This window comes from Schistocerca serialis, chromosome 7 (genome assembly GCF_023864345.2).
Source record: "Schistocerca serialis cubense isolate TAMUIC-IGC-003099 chromosome 7, iqSchSeri2.2, whole genome shotgun sequence".
NCBI lineage: Eukaryota > Metazoa > Arthropoda > Insecta > Orthoptera > Acrididae > Schistocerca > Schistocerca serialis.
The window spans coordinates 569,227,025-569,249,700 of NC_064644.1; the positions used below are offsets into that span (position 1 = coordinate 569,227,025).

General features: G+C 45.9%; 1 protein-coding gene across 1 annotated transcript in view; it reads right to left on the reverse strand.

Annotated features, from left to right (window-relative positions):
• LOC126413256 (lachesin-like) overlaps positions 1-22,676 on the reverse strand; it is a 325,953-nt gene that overhangs the window by 26,005 nt on the left and 277,272 nt on the right. The window contains exon 6 of the mRNA XM_050083157.1: positions 13,873-13,982. Within this exon, the coding sequence (XP_049939114.1) occupies positions 13,873-13,982 (110 nt within the window). The remainder of the gene's footprint in view (positions 1-13,872; positions 13,983-22,676) is intronic.

A 22,676-nucleotide genomic window follows, 5' to 3' on the forward strand; every position in this document is an offset into this window, starting at 1 on the left:
AATACTCTCTTTCAAGTTACGAAGGTGGCAGGGGTAAATACAGGGAGCGAAAGGCTATTTACAATTTGTACAGAAACCAGATGGCAGTTATAAGAGTCGAGGGGCATGAAAGGGAAGCAGCGATGGGGAAGAGAGTGAGACAGGGTTGTAGCCTATCCCCGATGTCAATCAATCTGTATATTGAGCAAGCAGTAAAGGAAACAAAAGAAAAATTCGGAGTAGGAATTAAAATCCATGGAGAAGAAATAATAACTTTGAGGTTCGCCGATGACATTGTAATTCTGTCAGAGACAGCAAAGGACCTGGAAGAGCAGCTGAACGGAATGGACAGTGTCTTGAAAGGAGGATATAAGATGAACATCAACACAAGCAAAAGGAGGATAATGGACTGTATTCGAATTAAATCGGGTGATGCTGCGGGAATTAGATTAGGAAATGAGACACTTAAAATAGTAAAGAAGTTTTGCTATTTGGGGAGCAAAATAACTGATGATGGTCGAAGTAGAGAGGATATAAAATGTAGACTGGCAATGGCAAGGAAAGCATTTCTGAAGAAGAGAAATTTGTTAACATCGAGTATAGATTTAAGTGTCAGGAAGTAATTTCTGAAAGTATTTGTACGGAGTGTAGCTATGTATGTAAGTGAAACGCGGACGATAAATAGTTTAGACAAAAAGAGAATAAAAGCTTTCGAAATGTTGTGGTACAGAAGAATGCTGTAGATTAGATGGGTGGACCACATAACTAATGAGGAGGTATTGAATAGAATTGGAGAGAAGAGAAATTTTTGGCGCATCTTGACTAGAAGAAGGGATCGGTTGGTAGGACGTATTCTGAGGCATCAAAGGATCACCAATTTAGTATTGGAGGGCAGCGCGGAGGGTAAAAATCGTAGAGCGAGAAAATGGTTCCAATGGCTCTGAGCACTATGGGACTGAACATCTACGGTCATCAGTCCCCTAGAACTTAGAACTACTTAAACCTAACTAACCTAAGGACATCACACAACACCCAGTCTTCACGAGACAGAGAAAATCCCTGACCCCGCCGGGAATCGAACCCGGGAACCCGGGAGTGGGAAGCGAGAACGCCACCGCGCGACCACGAGCTGCGGACCGTAGAGGGAGACCAAGAGATGAATACACTAAACAGATTCAGAAGGATGTAGGTTGTAGTAGGTACTGGGAGATGAAGAAGCCTGCACAGGTTAGAGTGGTATGTAGAGCTGCATCAAACCAGTCTCTGTACTGAAGACAACAACAACATGTTAAGTACAAAACACAAGATCGAATTTTTTTCGTTAGCGATCACACATCTGTAATTATACTTTCGTATTACAACATGTAAGCCGGCCGGAGTGGCAGACAGTCCGCCTTTAGCCGCGGAGCAGCTCCGACTTGTTTACGTCCCGGCTGCGAACGTTCGCGGAAGAAGCGGTGTTTACACCGTCGTCACTCGCGTGTGTTACTGTTTGAATCGAACGCAATGGCACACAATTTCCGAAAAACCACGATACAGTTCACGTTCTGTAACGAGTATGCAAGACCGAAGGCTTTCGAAATCGAACGTTTCTTGAGGGACGAAGTGAAGTGCAACTTAATTACACGGAGATTATTCGAATTCATTTATCAGTTGGGAGCAGCACTCTTTACGTAATGATTGATTGACGACGCAGCATGCGATAGGATCATTGAAGCCGCCAAACGAGGATTCCAGTTCCGACACTCCGATGGTCATATTGGCGAAGTTTTAGTCGCTCATTCGGGCCTGGGCGTGCGTACGATTCGAGTCTTCGAGCTGCCTTTCGAGGTACCAGAATCATTGGTCACTGAATCGCTCCAGCCATATGGCAGAGTTATCAGTCATACGGCCGAACGTTGGGCAAGTTTTAGCACGTATCCAGTGCTCAATGGTGTTCGACAGGTGCGAATTGCCCTTACGAAACATGTGCCATCGTACATCAACATCGGCGGCTGTCGAGCTATTGTCATCTATGATGGACAGCCCCGGACATGCTCCGGGTGTAGTGGTGAAGGACATCTTCTATCTGCCTGTATGCAGAGGAGACTCGTGCAACTCCCCAGCGGAGACTTCCAGAATCCGACTATACCAACGTCACAGCCGATGACTTACGTGGCGGCGCTTCGCGGGGAGGTGACGCCGAGGTCGGAGCGCACTATCGAACCGACGCCGCAGTTGATTGAGGCGCCTTCGGACCCCACTGAAGAAGGAATGGCTCCGACCAACCTCCAATCGCAGACATTACAGGTGGTGCAGAAAGAGGATGACAGCATCACAACAGGCATGGAAGATGAAGTGGGACGGCCCCAGGGCGTTGTGGCGGCGGCGAGAACGCAGGTGACACAAGATTCGCCAACACCAGAGGCCGAGGTTAGGGCCCGCAAACAACGCTCGCCAAAGTGCCGCAAGAAGCGCCGACTATGCGGAGACGCTCCCTTCTCTTTTTGGGAGCCCAGATGAGTCTAACACTATGGACCTGTCTGACGTGGAACCACAAGCTTCGGATGTCGCAGACCATATGAATTCGGACAGTGAAAAGATGTCGTGTCGTTCAGACGACGCATCCGCTCAGGGGCCTGCTACCCCTTTTGCGGTGGAGTCTAAAGCTGCAGAGGAACAACAGATGTCACACATCAATGCTGCACAGGAAAATTTGGAGCACCCCAATAATATCAACTGGTATGAGCAGGACGACGAAATCACCGATGAGGACCATTCTACTGGTGGGGACTCGCATCCGTCCGCATCTCAAGAAACCTAATGCCGCAGGGACACGTCCGTCGGGCGACCCTCTGCGGATGTGCAAAGGGACGGTGAAACTTTGTCATTTTAACATAATGTGGATATGACAGATACTCGACCGCAGGCATACAGAATAGGGACAGTGAATGTAAATACCATTAGATCGCCCGTGAAACAGCGGTTGTTTAGGGACATGATATACGCGTCGGATGTGGATATACTGATGGTGCAGGAAATTTACATTCCTGAGTTCCAGGAAACCCATGGATACATCTCCTACACCTCGCCGCACTCGAACAACGACAGTGGAACGGCGATATTGGTCCGGGACGGGATTCCGGTTCGCGACCTGGCTTATCTACCTTCGGCACGAGGACTGGCGATAACTGTTATTGCAATTCGCATTCTCAATGTTTATGCCCCTTCCGGCACAGACAACAGACAGGCGCGTGCGAGATATTATTCGGAACAGATTTTGCACTTATTTACCGGCAGATTCGATCATTTCATTATAGGTGGAGACTTCAATTGTGTTTTAGCCCAAAAAGACCAGACTGCACATTACAATACCTGTCGTGAGTTGCATGTGCTATGCTGGGATTTGGAGTTAAGCGACACCTGGGACATGATTCATAGGACCCGTGAGGGATATACTTTTTATACCAGTCACTCGGCGAGCAGACTCGATATGTTTCGGTTGGCCTACAGGATAAGGTGGTCGACGCGGAACGATGGCCTGCGGCACTTACTGATCATCTGGCTTATATTTGTACCATATCACTCCCTAGGCAAAGTGTGTGGAGAAGCCGCGGGACAGACGGACCGTCTGGTGGGGGAAGAGATACTGCAACATCTGCAAACGACACTGACAGAGACGGATAAGGCAGCGCTTATGGAACCACTCACAGAAGACGATATAAAGATGGCACTCACAAAAGGAGCGGCCCATAAATCACCAGGGCCAGATGGGATTACGCTAGAGTTTTATCGAGAATTCGTGGACATGATGATGCCACAGTTGGTGTCGATGTACAATGAGGCGATGCGTCCGGACATGCGCCTACCGTCGGATTTTGTGACAGGCTTTCTTCTTCCCATCCCGAAGATGGCGGGGAGTCGCAGTGTTAATCAATATCGGCCTCTTACTATGCTAAACACCGACTATAAAATCTTTGCACGACTACTAGCGTCTCGTCTCAAGCTGGCGATATCCAGGACAATATCACCTGATCAGGCTTGCCTCGAGGTGCGAAGCAACATCTCCTCGGCGTTATGTGAATACCGTGACGTTATCGCCCTTGCGGAAACGTGTAAAATGTGAGCAGCGATGGTATCTGTGGTCTTCGATCGTGCGTTCGACAGGATAAACCATGACTTCTTGGCGTCAGTCATGAGCCGAATGGCGATTCCACCTGTTTTCATCTCCATCGCTATGAGGCTAATACGAGGGGCTACGTCGAAGGTAATTTTAAACGGTCGGGAAGCGGGCTCGATTTCTATTAACAGCTCAGTCCGACAAGGGTGCCCACTCTCCATGATGCTGTTTGCGATAGCGCTTGAACCGCTGATGTGTGTTATGAGGCGCTCACTTACTGGGATAGCGCTTAATGAGAGCTCTTTCGTTTGTCGCGCATATGCGGACGACCTGATCCTTCTTGTCAGATCAGGACATGAAGTGCGTCAGGCTGTTGAACATCTAGACTCTTACGGGACGGCGGCAGGCAGTGTCGTTAACATGACGAAATCGAAAATTATGCACATTGGACGGGATCTGGAAGACGTACCGGGACCATTCCAGACGGTGGAATCGCTGAGATGTCTGGGGATTACATTTACCCGTTCACTACGGCGGTCAGCGGCGGCGAGTTCTCGGCGGCTTCTGCAGAATGTTCGTCTGACGATACGCAACAACTCACTGAGAGCCTTTGACATGATCCAACGTGTGGCATACACCAACGTTCACATAGCGTCACGACTGCCCCATTTAGCGCAGATCCTACCAATACCGAAGGGTATTGCAGACCGCCTAATGGCTGCCTTTGGTTACTATGTTAGTACTGGGATGTTATTTAAGATCAAATATGATACGTTAACGCTACAGTTCCGGAACGGTGGCCTCAACCTCAAAAACGTGCGAAACAAAGCTTTGGCGCTTTACATGCGAGCGATGATACGAAATTGGCAACAAAGAAAGCATACCATAACGTCAACTCTGATAGAAGTACTTGTTCCGCCTTCGTACGAACCCCCTATTGCGGTGAGCAATATTTCGCCTTATCTTGCACACATTGCCTCATTTCTTGTTGATTACAGTTATGTTTGTCTGAAAGTACCTTCGACGAGAATACTCACGACTCGGGAGATCTATAGATGCTTGATGGATCACCATGGCCGCAACATAATGGAATTCAACTACCCGTCGAGAACGTTGAACGACATTTGGTGTGCAGTGCATACTCGATTACTGTCAACAGCAGCGAGATCGATGTGGTACATTCTTATAAACCGTAAACTTGTGACCAGGAGTCGATTACATACAATTCATATGGTCGATTCTCCTCTTTGCACAAACTGTGGACTGTTAGCAGCGGAAGAACATGGTTTAGTGTGTGGCGCAACGAGGGACGTCTGGATGCTGACGCGTCGAATACTGGCCTTCCTTCGGCGCACTAACTACACAGAAATCACATCGGATGTACTTTTTCTACCGGACAAGACCTTTTTTCCCAAACAAAAGACATATGCGGTCAATTGGATCGCTGGACATGCGACGAAATATTTGTATTCGTACGATGTTAAGTCCGTGATGGATTATTGGACGTATTTACAAGAACAACACGAGCTCATACGGAGTCATACGAAATACAGGACTTACTTTTCCAATTTTTTAGGAAGTGTTTTTCACAATCCGCCCGCCAGCTGGGGTGTCCCAAAACTGGGAAGACTCCTGCAGCAGAACGACTAGAAACAATACTGCGCGGTTCAGTTATATTGGCATATAGCACACTGAGAAGAAAACTGGCCCCTACCTGTTGGCGCCAGTTATGACTGGATTCTGTTAAAGTGAAATAAAAAAAAACCACACACAAACAACGATGGTAGACACCGAAACCGCCTCAGGTAATGGTCCTTCGAATGGTCGACGCAGGAGAAATACATACCGCCCACACTGGCAGAAATGGTCAAGATTATATGGCTTTCTGCCAGGTTTATGATGCGACACCGCGTGCTGCAGGGATTGTGATGCAGATGATAACTTCATTTTCACTCCCGCCCGTGACAAGGATTGTCATTTACTTTGTTCCTCTTAAAAAAGAAAAGAGTGCGGCCTTTGCGTTGATTTTATGGTTTCCAAATTGTTTTTGCTGTCTCGATACTTTTCTTATCCCTAGGACAGCACAATTGTACGAATAAAGATTGTTTGTTTACCCTGCCTTCTTGTTTCCAAAAAAAAAAAAAAGAAGTGGTCGCGTTGTTGAACCATAAAGCGGAGGAACTGCGTTTTTATTTTTATTTTATTTTTTTTCTCACATCATAAAAAAAGAAAAAAGTGGTAATCTAAAAAAAAGCGGTAGCGTGCGTTGTTTCTGTTCATAATGTCAGAGGATCGAGAGCAGCTGGCATAAAAAAAAGCGATTCTAGGCGCTACAGTCTGGAACCGCGCTACCGCTACGGTCGCAGGTTCGAATCCTGCCGTGGGCATGGATGTGTCTGATGTCCTTAGGTTAGTTGGGTTTAAGTAGTTCTAAGTTCTAGGGGACTGATGACCTCAGAAATTAAGTCCCATAGTGCTCAGAGCGATTTGAACCATTTGAACAACATGTAACTTGCTTTGTTTTTGTGGACACAGTACTACTCTACACTCCAAAACACCAAGCTAAGGAGTAAATTTAGTGTCGTATCTTTACTAAAGTATCTGTCTTGGTGTCTTTTTAAAGTGACTTTGATTATCTTCTTTAGGAGAACCAAGCCGAATTTTTTGACAATAATTACAATAAGAGCAGCGTTGAATGTTAAAGTAGGAGATTTGTGGTGCATTTAACAATTATTTATGTGATAAATTCGCCAAGGTCATCTGCACGATGCGAAACTACTATTTCTCCCACATGGGAACAATACAATTAAAATAGATGCAAGGTGCCAGCATTTCTATATATGAAAGACAACGCCCCGACTGACTGACTCACTCATTGACTTATCACAGCTCAGCCCAAACTACACTGAAGCCCCAAAGAAACTGGTATAGGACTGCGTATTCAAATATAGAGATATGTAAACAGTCAGACACGACGCTGCCGTCGGCAACACCTATATAAGACAACAAGTGTCTGGCGCACTTGTAAGATCGGTTACAGGTGCTACAATGGCATATTAACAAGATTGAAGTTAGTTTGAACGTGGTGTTATAGTCGGCGCACGAGCGATGGGACACAGCATCTTCGAGGTAGCAATAAAGTGGGAATTTTCCCGTACCATCGTTTCACGAGTATACCGCGAATATCACGAAACCGGTAATACATCAAATCTCCGACATCGTTGTGGCGGGAAAAAGATCCTGTAAGAACGGGAATGCAAACGATTGAAGAGAATCGTTCGACAAGAAATAAGTACAATCCTTGCGCAAATTGTTGCGAACTTCAATGCTGTACTATCAGCAAATAGCGTGCGAACCATTCAACGAAACATTATCGAAACGGGCTTTCGGAGCCGAAAGTCCACTTGTGTACCCTTGATTACTGCACGACACAAAGCTTTAAGCGTCGCCTGGGCCCATAAATCTCGACATTGCACTGTAGATGACTGGCAACATGTAGCCAGGTGGGACGAGTCTCGTCTCAAATTGTATCGAGCGGATGGACGTGTAATGGTATGGAAACAACCTCATGAATCCATGGACCCTGCATGTCAACAGGGGACTGTTCAAGCTGGTGGAGGATCTGTAATGGTGTGGGACGTTTGCAGTTGGAGTGATGTGGGACTCCTGACACGTCTAGATACGACTCTGACAGGTGACACGTACGTAAGCATCCTGTCTGATCACATGCAATCATTCAGATCCATTATGCATTTCGACGGACTTGGGCAATTCCAGCAGGTCAACGCGATATACCACACGTCAACAACTGGTATGGAGTTTCTACAGGAACACTCTTCTGAGTTTAAACACTTCCGCTGGCCACCAACCTCTCCAGACACGAACATTATTGAGCAGACCTGGGATGCCTTGCAACGTGCTGTTCGGAAAGATCTCCACCTACTCGTACTCTTACGGATTTATGGACAGACCTGCAGGATTCATGGTGTGAATTCCCTCCAGCAATAGTTCAGACATTAGCCGAGTCCATGCCATGTTGTGTTACCGTACTTCTGCGTGCTCGTGGGGGCGCTACACGATATTCGGCAGGTGTACTAGTTTCTTTGGCTCTTCAGTGCTTTAAGGAAAGGAATTTGAAATTTGCAGGGGCGTTGATCTTATACTGTAGGCATCGTTTAAGTAGGGTTTCTCGAAATTACGCAGCTAAGGGGGTGAAACAGGGCTGAAGGTGTTTGAAAACATGTTGGTATTAAAGCAATTTTGAAACTAGACCTATGAAAATCGGTCAGAAGTAAAGAAATACGTGTTTCAGCATTTTTTGAAACTTAACTCCTATGGGGGGGGGGGGGGCGGGTTAAATAGTGGATGAAAGGTTTTTGAAAATAAGTCATTATTAAAGGATCACTAATTATATTTAGATCTATGAAATCTAGTATTTGACTTCTGGGTTAAAAATAAAAGAATATACGTGTTTCAGTGTTTTTGGAAATTCAAACCCTAAGGGGATGTTTCATGAAATATTTCATTATGAAAACATTTTGGAGCTAAATCTATAAAAATTTGAATTTGGATTCTTGGCTAGAAATAAAAAGCCCCCTTACCTGTTTTTGGAAATTGAGACTCTACTGGGGTGAAATAGGTGATGAAAGTTTTTATGGAACTATTTCATTATGCAAGCATTTTTAATATAAATTTATGCAAATTTATGTTTGGCTTCTGTTAGAAATTTGAAAAAAAATATGCATTTCACTGTTTTCGGATAGTCAACCCTGAAGGAGGTGAAAAAGAAGGTGAAATGTATTATGAAAATATTTCATTCTGTAAGAATTTTTAAGCTATATCTATGAATATTGGTATCTGGCTTCTCAATTTCAACTGAAAAAATCCATTTTTTAGCATTTCTGGTGATTTGACCACTGTTGCTGTGGTATTCAGTCGACAGAATGGTTTGATACAGCTCTCCAAGCTACTCTATCTTGTGCAAGCTTCTTCATCTCCCAGAACCTACTGCAACCTACATCCTTCTGAATCTGCCCAATGTATTCATGTCTTGGTCTCCCTCTACGATTTTCACCCTCCACGCTGCCCTCCAATACTAAATTGGTGATCCCTTGATGCCTCAGAACATGTGCTACCAACCGACCCCTTCTTCTAGTCAAGTTGTGCCTCAAATTTCTCTTCTCGCCAATTCTATTCAGTACCTCCTCTTTAGTTGTGATCAACCGACCCCTTCTTCTAATCAAGTTGTGCCTCAAATTTCTCTTCTCGCCAATTCTATTCAGTACCTCCTCTTTAGTTGTGATCCACCCATCTAAACTTCAGCATTCTTCTGTAGCACCACATTTCGGTAGCTTCTATTCCCTTCTTGTCCAAACTATTTATCGTCCATGTTTCACTTCCATACATAGCTACACTCCATTCAAATACTTTCAGAAACGACTTCCTGACACTTAAATATATACTCGATGTTAACAAATTTCTCTTCCTCAGAAACGCTTTCCTTACCATTGCCAGTCTATATTTTATATCCTCTCTACTTCGACCATCATAAGTTATTATTCTCCCCAAATAGCAAAACTCCTTTACTACCTTAAGTGTCTCATTTGCTAATCTAATTCCCTCAGTATCACCCGACTTAATTCGACTACATTTCATTAACCTCGTTTTGCTTTTGCTGATGTTCATCTTATATCCTCCTTTCAAGACATTGTCCATTCAGTTCAGCTGCTCTTCCAGGTCCTTTGCTATCTCTGACAGAATTACAATATCATCGGCAAACCTCAAAGTTTTTATTTCTTCTCCATGGATTTTAATTTCTACTCCAAATTTTTCTTTCGTTTCCTTTCCTGCTTGCTCAAATACAGATTGATTGACATCAGGAATAGGCTACAACCCTGTCTCACTGTATTCCTAACCACTGATTCCCTTTCATGCCCCTCGACGTAATTGCCATCTGCTTTCTGTACAAATTGTAAATAGCCTTTCGCTCCCTGTATTTGGTACCTGCCACCTTCGGAATTTGAAAGAGATAGTATTTCAGTCAACATTGTCAAAAGCTTTCTCTTAGTGTACAAACGCTAGAAATGTGGGTTTGCGTTTCCTTAATGTATCTTCTAAGATAAGTCGTAGGGTCAGTATTGCCTCACGTGTTCCAACATTTCTACGGAATCCACACTGATCTTCCCCGAGGTCTGCATCTGCCAGTTTTTCTATTCGTCTGTAAACCACTAAGGGAGTAAAATAGAATACTAAAATTTATGAAATATTTAATTACATTTAAAAAATTTAAAGTTAAATCTATGAAAACTGGTACTTGGCTTCTCGGTTAGATGTAAAGATATATGTGTTAGGGAATGAAAGTTCTAGTGGAAGTATCGCAACAAGAACGCAAAATATACGATTAAGGAATACTTGGGGCTCCAGGTAACAGAATAGCTTTTTGGTCAGAAGTACAATCGGAACAGACCATGTTTCTATGAAAAGATGTTGCAATTTGTGAACAACTTAAAAATTCGATTACAGAAAAGAAAGAAAAGTCTACGTAGACCTTACAGTCTACGCCAGCAAAGCAGCGGGATCCGAGCTAGTATACGATAAACGGGCTCTAGAACGAGTTTCTCGTACAGGCCTTGAAGGGCCAAGCAACGCCGACCGGCCACCGCGTCTTCCTCTGCCTTAGAGCAGCGTGCTGAATGCGGTACGGAGCGGTATGCCGTGAGCACGCCGCCCTCGCGTCCGTTTTGTCGACTTTCCAGACCGTGGAGCTCCTCAGCTGGCGTCACCAAACGAAGGCAGCACCCGATACCTGTCCTCCCACCAAGGGAAAATCCTTCGCAGTACTGAGTATCCGACAGCGGGTCCTCTGCGTGGCGGTCATATACGCTGACCATTCAGTGACGGAGCTGATAGATAAATGGGCTCCGAGAGAAGTAAATTTTCGACGATTCCAGTAAGATGAATCGGGAAAATATGTAGGCGACATATCTACATCCATAATTACATACAATCTTTTGTAGACATAGTGACTGTAGTAGGACGTCATTTAATAATAAGCGAAACGTACGTGAAGAGGCTTAAATTAAAAGCAGCTAGAAAGCGTCAATGTGGACTGGGTATCGCAAAAAATTCTTTGACTCAAGTCGCTAACAACTTACAGGACATCAAGTTCGGTCTAAAGGAGTGTGACTGGATGAGGAAGATTTTTTAACGCATAATTCCAGCATCTTAATACTTTGGTGTCATCGAGTTCGGTCGCATACTTTTACAGGGTATGAATGAAATTCGTAATTTCGTATATTTGTTAAAATATAGATATGTGGTCTCACAAACCAGAATATCGTGGTCCCCGTTCATATTCAGATTCTTTTCGTACACCATACTTAAAATAATTTGTAAGCCTTGTGAGTACGTCGGGAATGGTGCGCTCTGTTTCAAGTAACAGTTTATAGTCTTCCTTCATAGCAATTGTTTTCGCCAAACACTCAGGATTTTTTCGAATTTTTGACTTCACTCTCTAACTGCAGTTGAAGGAGTAACGTCCTTAACAGGCTTAAGTCTATTCCATACATTTCTTTTTATTGGAATAGTGACAGTTCATGGTACTATTTTCTTAAGAAATTGCGAATAACAAGGTACACAATACCTAGTACAGCAAATGTTGATGTAGTATAACCACTGTTTTTAAGCAGATGTAAATGGGAATGGAGGTCATCAGTTTAAGAGAAACTAAATGTGGAAAGGTCAGAAAATAATAGATCTTGGCAGTGTGATCATGCCACGTATTGTCACAACATCTAAATTTACTTGAACTTGTAATGCAATCGCAAACTCCTAACTGCAATATATTCTATCATACTTTAGATATCGAACGCTGCTAATCCATTATTCGCCTCCAAAATCAGTCTATTTTACGTCGAAGTGAGCCATTTTTGTCCCGAAATCAAAGAATTTTATACCAAAATCGTTCGTCGAAATCATTTAATTTTGTATCAATATCATCGAATTTTATGTTGAAATCAGTCAGTCTTATATGGAAAGTAGTGAATTTTCCACAAATGATTGTTGGACAGAAAATCCGAAGACATTACTAAAATTATGGTAATTGACTTCGAATCCATCAAACGACAAGTGATAGTGTTAGGTGCTAATCTAAGTCACAAAGAATATAGCGCTCCTCACAATGGGAACTCCCTATCAGATTTATCGGTGAAATGTCCCAGTGGATGGGCCGTCGGAAACTGAACACAGATCAAGCATGAGAATAGGAAGAAGGTGCACTGAAATGTGTAAAAAGAAGCAAAATAGAAACAGGAACGGTCCAAACTCAAGATCTGCAACACTGAGCGAGTTGCAAGGACCACGGCATAGTGGTTCCATAGTGACGGTGTTCGGCTGGAAAGTGGGAGATCCGTATTCGAATCTGTTTTGTGCTCAAATTTTTTTTACGCAATATTTTGAACTTTCCGTCCGGGCTTTGACGTGTCTATACTCTTCCTGTAGTCTACGCAACATACATTTGTTACAGAATATGAGTCAAGAGTATGTTACCGTCGCAAGTAAATGTCATGAATGGTGAGAGCAGACGAAATGGCCTCTCACAGAAATGAAAACACCAAATAAGCGGTTTTAAACTATGCTAAAACAAAGGAGTTCAATAGTCAAAACTTCCAAAACTAAACAAAAGCGCCGTAACATGTGATACTTCTGTGGAACCAATAGAAGGTACGTACGTCTGGAAGTCCCTTCCTTACACCTCACTGTTGCAAACAGACGTTACACCTCGGCAAAGGCACAAATTTGAATACAGCGAACAGAGTCGTGAATGACTGGACGGAAAATTGATAATTTTGAGAAAAAAATATGGAGCACGAGGGAAATTTGAACACAGATCTCCCCCTTCGCAGTTCAGCTCCGTTACCACATGACCACAGGCCGTATCTTCGCTCGATGTTGCACATCACAAGAACGGACTGTTCACTGTGGTTCTGTTTCGTTTCTTTTTTCACAGTTCAGTACACGCTCTTCCCGTTTTCTTCCTTGATTTGTGTTCGGTTTTTGACGGCCTAACCACTGGGCCGTTTTATCACTGAATCTGAGGAGGGTGGGATGAGGAGTTTCCCTTGTCAGCATCCATATAATTAGTTTCGGAAAAATATTGTTTCAGGAAAGCTGTAGCTTGACTCGCAAAACACTGAATCAGTTCCATATAAGTAGCGGCGTTTTTTCAAAAACAAGGAAACACAAATACAACAAAGAATAAACAGCTGGCTCTGTTTTCTTGCACGGAATAAACACCAACGTGCAGTGTGACGCGACTCCTCCACAGTCCACCGCGGTACAGCAGAGCTCCGTGGACGTACGGATACTCGTGCGCTACACGTCGACCGGCTATAGAACGTCTCAGAGACATCCGCGGCTCCTCCTCCATGGCTGCTGGACTCGTTGAGGGTAGTGGGCTCCCTACCCACGTCACCTTTCTGCCATTCCAGAGGTACAGGGACCGTGTCTATCTGTCGATGCTACCCCGCCTCTGTCTCGGGCAACAGCATGTGGGCAGGTTTCATTCAGTCTACGGAGACGGTTAGCTGGTTTCCGTGAAACTCGGTCTTGATCGTGTGGCTGTCTCTTGCTAATACCTTGTATGACCGAGAGTAAGGCGGTTGCAGGGGAGGTCGTATTAGATCTGTCCGTAACCACACATGGGAACAGTGCCCCAGGTCTTTGTGTACTACCTGTGTGCCCTCTGCGTACCGAGAACCCGTTGCTGGACCTGGTTCGGAAATGTGTTCTCTTACTTGCTGCAGAACGTAGGGCGTGTCTCCATCCTTTGCTGCCGATGGTGCAGCTTCTGGTGGCAGGCGTAGGGTTTCCCCATAAATCAGTTCTGCTGTGGAAGCTCCTAAATCTGGTTAACAAGCAGTCAATAATCTGAGCAACACCACTGGTAAGGCTGAAGTCGAGCTCTCGGCATGGCCCAGCGAGGCAGCCTTCAAGGTTCTGCGCCAACGCTTGACCGTGCCATAACTCTCAGGGAGGTGCCGGAATCGACACAACTTTGGCAGCTCTAAAAAAAAAAAGGTCGATTCAAATTGGCGGCTCTGGTCTGTGGTCACATGTAGGGGGCAACCCAAACGAGCAATCCAAAGCGCCAAAACCACTTGTGCTACTCTCTCCGCCGATATATCGGCCAATGACACTGCTTCCGCCCATCACTTGAACCGCTGTACAGCAGTAAACAATAACGCTACCCTTTTGAGGGAGATAGCGGTCCTACGATATCCAGCTGAACGTGTGCGAGCCGATTCGTACATGTTGAACACTGCTACTGGTTCCTGCACATGTTGTCCGACCTTGAATTTTTGGAATGCCATAAATGTTTTTACCAACCTGAGGTAACCTTTCTCATTGCTTGGCCACACAAAATGGTCCAACAGCAGTTTTACAGTACTGGTTCAAATGGCTCTGAGCACTATTGGACTTAACATCTGTGGTCATCAGTCCCCTAGAACTTAGAACTACTTAAACCTAAGGACATTACACACATCCATGCCCGAAGCAGCTTTCGAACCTGCGACCGTAGCGGTCACGCGGTTCCAGACTGAAGCGCCTAGAACCGCTCGGCCACAGCGGCCGGCTTTACAGTACTGTTCGCAGTACGGTGCGCCAGCTTTGAATGCTATCAAAGGTCACCTTCCGCAGCTTTTTCAGAAATAAGAGGTCGAGGTTTACCTCGTGACATTTCTCAACAAATGCTAACCTTCGTCCTGGTGGCCTTCTTGCTGAAGTTTCAGTCTAGTAGTGACGTCCTGCCGGTACTCTCGTAGTTGGGGGTTCGTGGCCCGTCAGCTGCCAAATATTGAGAATAAGTTGTCTACGCGATGGTATTGACCCTTGACCAGAAACCTGCTGCGAAGTTTTCCACTCTCACAACGTCGAAAATCTGTCGTGAACTGGCCAGTGAATCTAGTTGTCGGGCTTGTCGTGGACAGCAGTCTCATTAGGTTCGCTGAGTGAGAATGTAATAGATTTGTGGTCCGTATAAATAATGAGTTGCTCTGGCCTCAATGTAAGGATTAAAATACTTAACAGCTTCGAACATCGCCAGAGGTTCACTCCATTTGACCGGCACTGTTGTGGGTTTGCGTGGAAAGAAACCCACAGGCTGCTAGTGATTTCCTTCAAATTGATGGTGGGCTGCTCCTACTGTACGTTGACTTGTGTCGACCACTGTAGCCAACGGTGTATGCAGTACTGGGTGTACCACGAGAACCGCTTCCCTCAGATCCGTTTTCACTTGGTGAGATGCCTTTTACATGTCTGGGGTCCCCTTCACGGGCCGCTTGCCAGTCGTGTTTTATCCTGCCAGTGCCGCTGTCAAGGATACCTGAACCTCGACTGCCTGTGACAGGTATCGTCAGTACAAATTTACTGCCCCTAAAAGTTTTCTAAGTTCTTAGTAACCGGTTAGTCGAGATATTTCTTCGATAACGGCTGTTTTATCCGTCAGGGGGCGTATTTCGTCTGCCGACACTGTGTGACGCAAAAATATTACCTGCACCTTATTGGAGGTACATTCTCCTTGCCGACAACTATTCCACATTGCTTAATTCATTCGAAAACGGACCTGAAGTGTTCTTAAAGCAACATTTTTATTTTTGAGGACACCAATACATCATATAGGTACGCGAAAAAAACAGTTTAAACCCCACAGTACCTCGTCCACAAAGCTCTGCCACGTCTGCGCCGCTCTTTTGGGGCTGAAAGCCATTCGGACGAACTGGAACAAGCAGAAAGGTACTGTGATTGCGTCTTTGGTATATCCACCTCTGCGACTGGTATTTGATGGTATGCTTTCTTACAGTCAGTCACGCTAAAGACTGTCGATCCTGTGAGGAGGTTAGTAAAATCCTTAGATTGCGTACCGGGTGACGGTCTGAAACTGTGCGGGCGGTTTATTTTCGATAGTCACCACAAGTGACGGATGTGTCCATGGGCTGTCGGAACTAAGGAGCATAGCCGTTTTTAACGAACTCGAATTTGGCCTTTGCCACTAGAAAACTAACCTTCTTGGTCGTTGTGATACTATGTGACCGGACTGAAGTGCTCTCGTGCTGCCATTTTGGCCCCTTGCCACCTCTTTGTGGATGTAGCCTGTGGTGCGAAGTATGCCTCGTCCACTAGTACCGATGATGACTTCATCACCTCTTTATGCAGCACCGATATTTATCTCGGTTCTCATGTCTCACGGGGAGCTGGCGACTAATACACTCCTGGAAATGGAAAAAAGAACACATTGACACCGGTGTGTCAGACCCACCATACTTGCTCCGGACACTGCGAGAGGGCTGTACAAGCAATGATCACACGCACGGCACAGCGGACACACCAGGAACCGCGGTGTTGGCCGTCGAATGGCGCTAGCTGCGCAGCATTTGTGCACCGCCGCCGTCAGTGTCAGCCAGTTTGCCGTGGCATACGGAGCTCCATCGCAGTCTTTAACACTGGTAGCATGCCGCGACAGCGTGGACGTGAACCGTATGTGCAGTTGACGGACTTTGAGCGAGGGCGTATAGTGGGCATGCGGGAGGCCGGGTGGACGTACCGCCGAATTGCTCAACACGTGGGGCGTGAGGTCTCCACAGTACATCGATGTTGTCGCCAGTGGTCGGCGGAAGGTGCACGTGCCCGTCGACCTGGGACCGGACCGCAGCGACGCACGGATGCACGCCAAGACCGTAGGATCCTACGCAGTGCCGTAGGGGACCACACCGCCACTTCCCAGCAAATTAGGGACACTGTTGCTCCTGGGGTATCGGCGAGGACCATTCGCAACCGTCTCCATGAAGCTGGGCTACGGTCCCGCACACCGTTAGGCCGTCTTCCGCTCACGCCCCAACATCGTGCAGCCCGCCTCCAGTGGTGTCGCGACAGGCGTGAATGGAGGGACGAATGGAGACGTGTCGTCTTCAGCGATGAGAGTCGCTTCTGCCTTGGTGCCAATGATGGTCGTATGCGTGTTTGGCGCCGTGCAGGTGAGCGCCACAATCAGGACTGCATACGACCGAGGCACACAGGGCCAACACCCGGCATCATGGTGTGGGGAGCAATCTCCTACACTGGCCGTACACCACTGGTGATCGTCGAGGGGACACTGAATAGTGCACGGTACATCCAAACCGTCATCGAACCCATCGTTCTAGCATTCCTAGACCGGCAAGGGAACTTGCTGTTCCAACAGGACAATGCACGTCCGCATGTATCCCATGCCACCCAACGTGCTCTAGAAGGTGTAAGTCAACTACCCTGGCCAGCAAGATCTCCGGATCTGTCCCCCATTGAGCATGTTTGGGACTGGATGAAGCGTCGTCTCACGCGGTCTGCACGTCCAGCACGAACGCTGGTCTAACTGAGGCGCCAGGTGGAAATGGCATGGCAAGCCGTTCCACAGGACTACATCCAGCATCTCTACGATCGTCTCCATGGGAGAATAGCAGCCTGCATTGCTGCGAAAGGTGGATATACACTGTACTAGTGCCGACATTGTGCATGCTCTGTTGCCTGTGTCTATGTGCCTGTGGTTCTGTCAGTGTGATCATGTGATGTATCTGACCCCAGGAATGTGTCAATAAAGTTTCCCCTTCCTGGGACAATGAATTCACGGTGTTCTTATTTCAATTTCCAGGAGTGTATATCGTCTGACACCTCTGCTAGCACAAAGCTCCAATGGCAACTCTGTTTGAATCCTAAATCCACCTCCATTTCGTAGGTGCCATAAATCGTTATCGGTGACGCATTTGCTGCCGTGTGGTGCACCTGTGACGTCTTGGTGATAGTTTGATAATCCGTGAATGGCAGTGCACTGACATTTGACACAGTCAGTCAGTAACGACACGACCTCACGCTTGTAACATATAATCTCTGTGAAGGGGTGGATAACGTTGACAAATTACTCACAAGCCTTGGTCCCTCGTTATGCCTACCTCCTGCTGAAGGCCCTTCTGTTGGTTCTCGCGAACTGACGCGCCTACTGCCGACCGCCGTCGCCGTTTGGGTACGCACTCGGTCTTGTACACCTCGTTGCCTTGTCGCCAAACCGCCGGTGGTACCAACACATCTTCTCCTTCTGGCTGCCGTTGTTAGTCAAGCTTTAAACCAGCTGTTTTTTGCAACAGACTTCCTGGAAAAAGTGAAATTTCTGAGCCATGATGATCGGTGCTGGTTGCTACAGAATTCACGGGCGAAGTCGGATTATTGAACCATGATCATCGGTGCTGGCTGGACTTGTGTTGTGAGCGAATAGTGTTCAGAAAGTGTGAACAGTTATTTGTGCTAACCACTATGCCACAGGCTTCTTTATTTTATGCGTTTTAGGTTACAGCTATATCCAATTTTAGTCTAAGAGTTTACTGGTCAGTGTTTGGTTAACTTACATTGCTAATGGTTTGTGTCTGTTAATGTCAGAGTAATTCCTGTACATCAAGATTGCGGTCGGATTATAATTTATGAATATTAGTTGTGCTCATCTTCTGTAATTTATTTTTCTAGTCACGATTAATTTTACTGCTTGTTGTTTTAGTTGAAGGCTTTTGTTTATACATGCTTTTATACAATTATTTTGAAACGTTTGCACCCAACATACACAGCTGAAGTAATTTCTCTCTGAAGCTTATATCTCACATTTTTTTAATAACTACCAATTGGTTGTTTTGATTTACTGGGCTCACGGGTGTCAGATGATGGACTGAAAAGTGTTTAGTGATGAGTGGCGTATTTATTTTTAGAACTGACGTCTTTTCTATTTGTTTCATCAACGGTTGTATCTAAATTGTGCTCTGCTTAATTCATCTGATGGTGTACATAATGTTACGATGTTAAATCTCACCTGGAAGTTCCTCAGTATGCAAGTGCTAAATCTTGCACTAGTTTTGGTCTATTCATTTGGGACTGTTAAATTTCACGTGTTCAAAAGAAAAAGAAACATTTTGTTTAGTTTATTAAATAAAGTATTTTGTGCGTAATGTACTAAGCCTTTTGTGCACTCGCACTTTTTTACTCGCAGCTCCTTGTTTGTTGTCTTTACAACTTAGCCAGTTAGAGGAATGGTAACATATTTTGGTATGAATTCGTTTGGGTCTGTAACCTCAAGTTGTGGTACTCTATCGTACTTTATTGCTAAAAAATTTACACTGAAGAGCCAAAGAAACTAGTACACCTGCCAAATATTGTGTAGGGTCCCCAGAAGTGCCGCACTACCTCGTGGCATGGACTCGATTAATGTCTGAAGAATTGCTGGAGGGAATTCACACCATGAATCATGCAGGGTTCTCCATAAATCCGTGAGTACGAGGGGATGAAGATCTCTTCTGAAGAGCACGTTGCGAGGCATCCCAGATATGCTCGATAATGTTCATGTCTGGGAGTTTGGTGGCCAGCGGAAGTGTTTAAACACAGAAGAGTGTTCTTGTGGCCACTCTATACCAGTTCTTCACGTGTGGGATGTCGCATTGACCTGCTGGAATTGCCCAAGTCCGTCGGAATACAAAATGTTCATGAATGGATACAGATGACCAGACTGGATGCTTACGTACGTGTCACCTGTCAGAGTCGTATCTAGATATATCAGGTGTCCCATATTACTCCATCTGCACACAGCGCACACCATTACAGAGCCTCCACCAGCTTGAAGGGTCTGCTGCTGACACGCAGGGTCCATGGATTCAAGAGGTTGTCTCCATACCCGCACATGTCCACCGGTTCGATACAATTTGAAACGAGACTGGTCCGACCAGGCAACGCGTTTTCAGTAATCAGCACTCCAGTGTTGAAGTTGACGGTACCGGACGAAGCGTAAAGCTTTGTGTCGTGCAGTCGTCAAGGGTACACCAGTGGGCCTTCGGCTCCGAAAGCCCGTATTGACGATGTTTTGTTGAATGGTTCGCACGCTGACACTCGTTGATGGCCCAGCGTTGAAATCCGCAGCAATTTGCGAAAGGGCTGAACTTCCGTCACGTTGAACGATTCTCTTAACTCTTCGTTGTTCCCGTTCTTGCAGGATCTTCTCCCGGCCGCAGCGATGTCGGAGATTTGATGTTTTATCGGATTCCTGATATTCAGACTATACTCGTGAAATGGTCCTGCGAGAAAATCGCCTCTTCATCGCTATCTCGGAGATGCTGTGTGCTATCACTAGTGCGCCGACTATAACACCACGTTCAAACTCACTGAAATCTTGATAACCTGCCATTGTAGCAGCAGTAACTGATCTAACAATTGCGCAAGACACTTGTTGTCTTATATAGGCTTTGCCGACTGCATTGCCGTATTATGCCTGTTTACCTATATCTGTTTTTGAATACGCATGCCTGTACTACTTTCTTTGGCACTTCAGTGTAGTATCTTATTGGGTGAGCTATAATTCCCACCCATCTTAATAATCCTTCACGAGTGTGTTCCCCTTCCACATGTGGTTAGTTAGGAAAGAGGAAAGAGATTACTGCGCTCCTCACCCACATTGCAACACGTTTTTCAAAGATAAGTTGGACAATTTACCTCCTGGTTACTCTACCAGACATGGGTGGTTTATTTAGCATTCAACCATGCTACAGATTACCCATCCAGTCAGGATATCTACAGAGTGGTTTCAAGAGCAATTCTTCTTCTTCCACCAAATGTCTACCCAGTATAACCTCCGTAAATCACGCAATTTGGATTATGGTGGAGGTGGGAATCGTTTACATTGTTAGTTAGCGGATCGTAGATTGGTGTGTTGGCTTTATCTATCGGAAATACAGCTTTACGCGTACTGATTCTTACAAAAATTCCGCTCCATGAGCATCTGTCATAGCTGGTGCAGATTCTAACTTCTTGTTCGTTTTATAACGAAGAATACTGATCGGATGCAGCTGCTGGAGCTTAGTATGTTCTGAAAATGTCCAAGACGTATGTAGCATATGGAAATCAAATCTGAGGAACTAGCTTAACCATTTGCAAACTCTTAGCTCAGTTGTACTATTTTTGTGACGAAATGATGACCTGACGATCTCCACTCCCATTTGGATCTGCTTAGTTCGTTCTCTGGCTGTGATCTGACGTGTTTAGTGACCTACAATTCATCTTAGACTGTAGTGAGAACGCTGCAGGGGTGCGTCTAGTATTGGTTTGTTCCCCTCGTTGATATATTGAGTAGATTCCATCGCCAGTAACGCTATTGTCAGGTGATTTCTCTTCTGCGGTGGTCTGTTTCAACTTTGTCAGATACTCCTCACTGCTTTGTTTGTATTGTTTGAGAGTTTATTCAGTTTCTTTAGGAAGTATAATGTGGATACGGATTGTGCTTGTTGTGTGCAGAAACATGGGAAACTGCCTGCCAGCCATCTGTAGACAGCTGTGTTGGCCACGGTCCACAGGCTTGTAGCTCTGCTCAAAGCTGCGGTGGCATTATGGCGCCTGTGACGACACATACAACATCAAAAATGGTTCAAATGGCTCTGAGCACTATGGGACAACAGCTGAGGTCATCAGTCGCCTAGAACTTAGAACTGCTTAAACCTAAATAACCTAAGGAAGTCACAAACATCCATGTCCAAGGCAGGATTCGAACATGCGATCGCAGCGATCGCGTGGTTACAGACTGAAGCGCCTAGAACCGCTTGGCCACTGCGGCCGGCACATACAACATCAACGGCAGTTGGAATACCTGGTCACATGGCTGTCGCTGTCCCTTCTGACGCTGAACATCTAACTGGTCAGTTTCCACTCGAGGGTTAGTGGCAGACAGTGGTGGATTCGCGAGTTACTTGGCAGAAGGCAAAAGCTGGAATGCAACACACGGGTGGCTCCTTACGTCTTATCAGCAGGTACGAGGTGCTACCCAGAGTTGATGTCTGCGTCAGCACGGCATGCCTGTCCTGTTGGGCCAGCGTCCGATTTTCCTATCCAGTCCGGACAAGTGCAGAGGGCAGATACTGTAGTCATTGGTAGCTCCAACAGTAGGCGACTGATGGTGGCTCTTAGAGGAACGGCAGGCAAGGCGCGAGGGAATGCCACTGTGCGCTCGGTATATTTGCTGGGGGGTCTCGTCCGAGACGTGGAGCAGGCTCTGCCGGCGGCTGTCGTGTGGACTGGGTGCAGCCGGCTGCAAATACTAGCACAGGTCGGCACTAACGACACCTGCCGCTTGAGTTCTGAGGCCATCCTCCGCTTCTTTTCGAGGGACAGCTGATTTGGCGAAGGCAACTATATCGCACACTGGGCACATTCTACGCTCACTATGTGTCTCATCGTACCCACAGTTGATCCCGGCCCTCTGGTTTGGAGCAGAGTGAAACGTCTAAACCAGACGCTGAGACGATTCTGCGAATTTTTCGACCTACGCTTTCGGGTGGTCAACTGTAGGATACCTCGTAATGGGTCTGGCGTGCACTACACGCAGGAAGCGGCTACTGTGGATCAGACGTATTCCCCACCAAAATCGAATATGCGGCCACAGTGTTCTCCGAGAATGCTCGTCCTTGTAGATCGCATACGGAAAAGTTTAACTTCAGTAAAATGCAGGACCATCTAAAGAACGGCCCCACGTAGTATTAGGAGCAGATAGTTG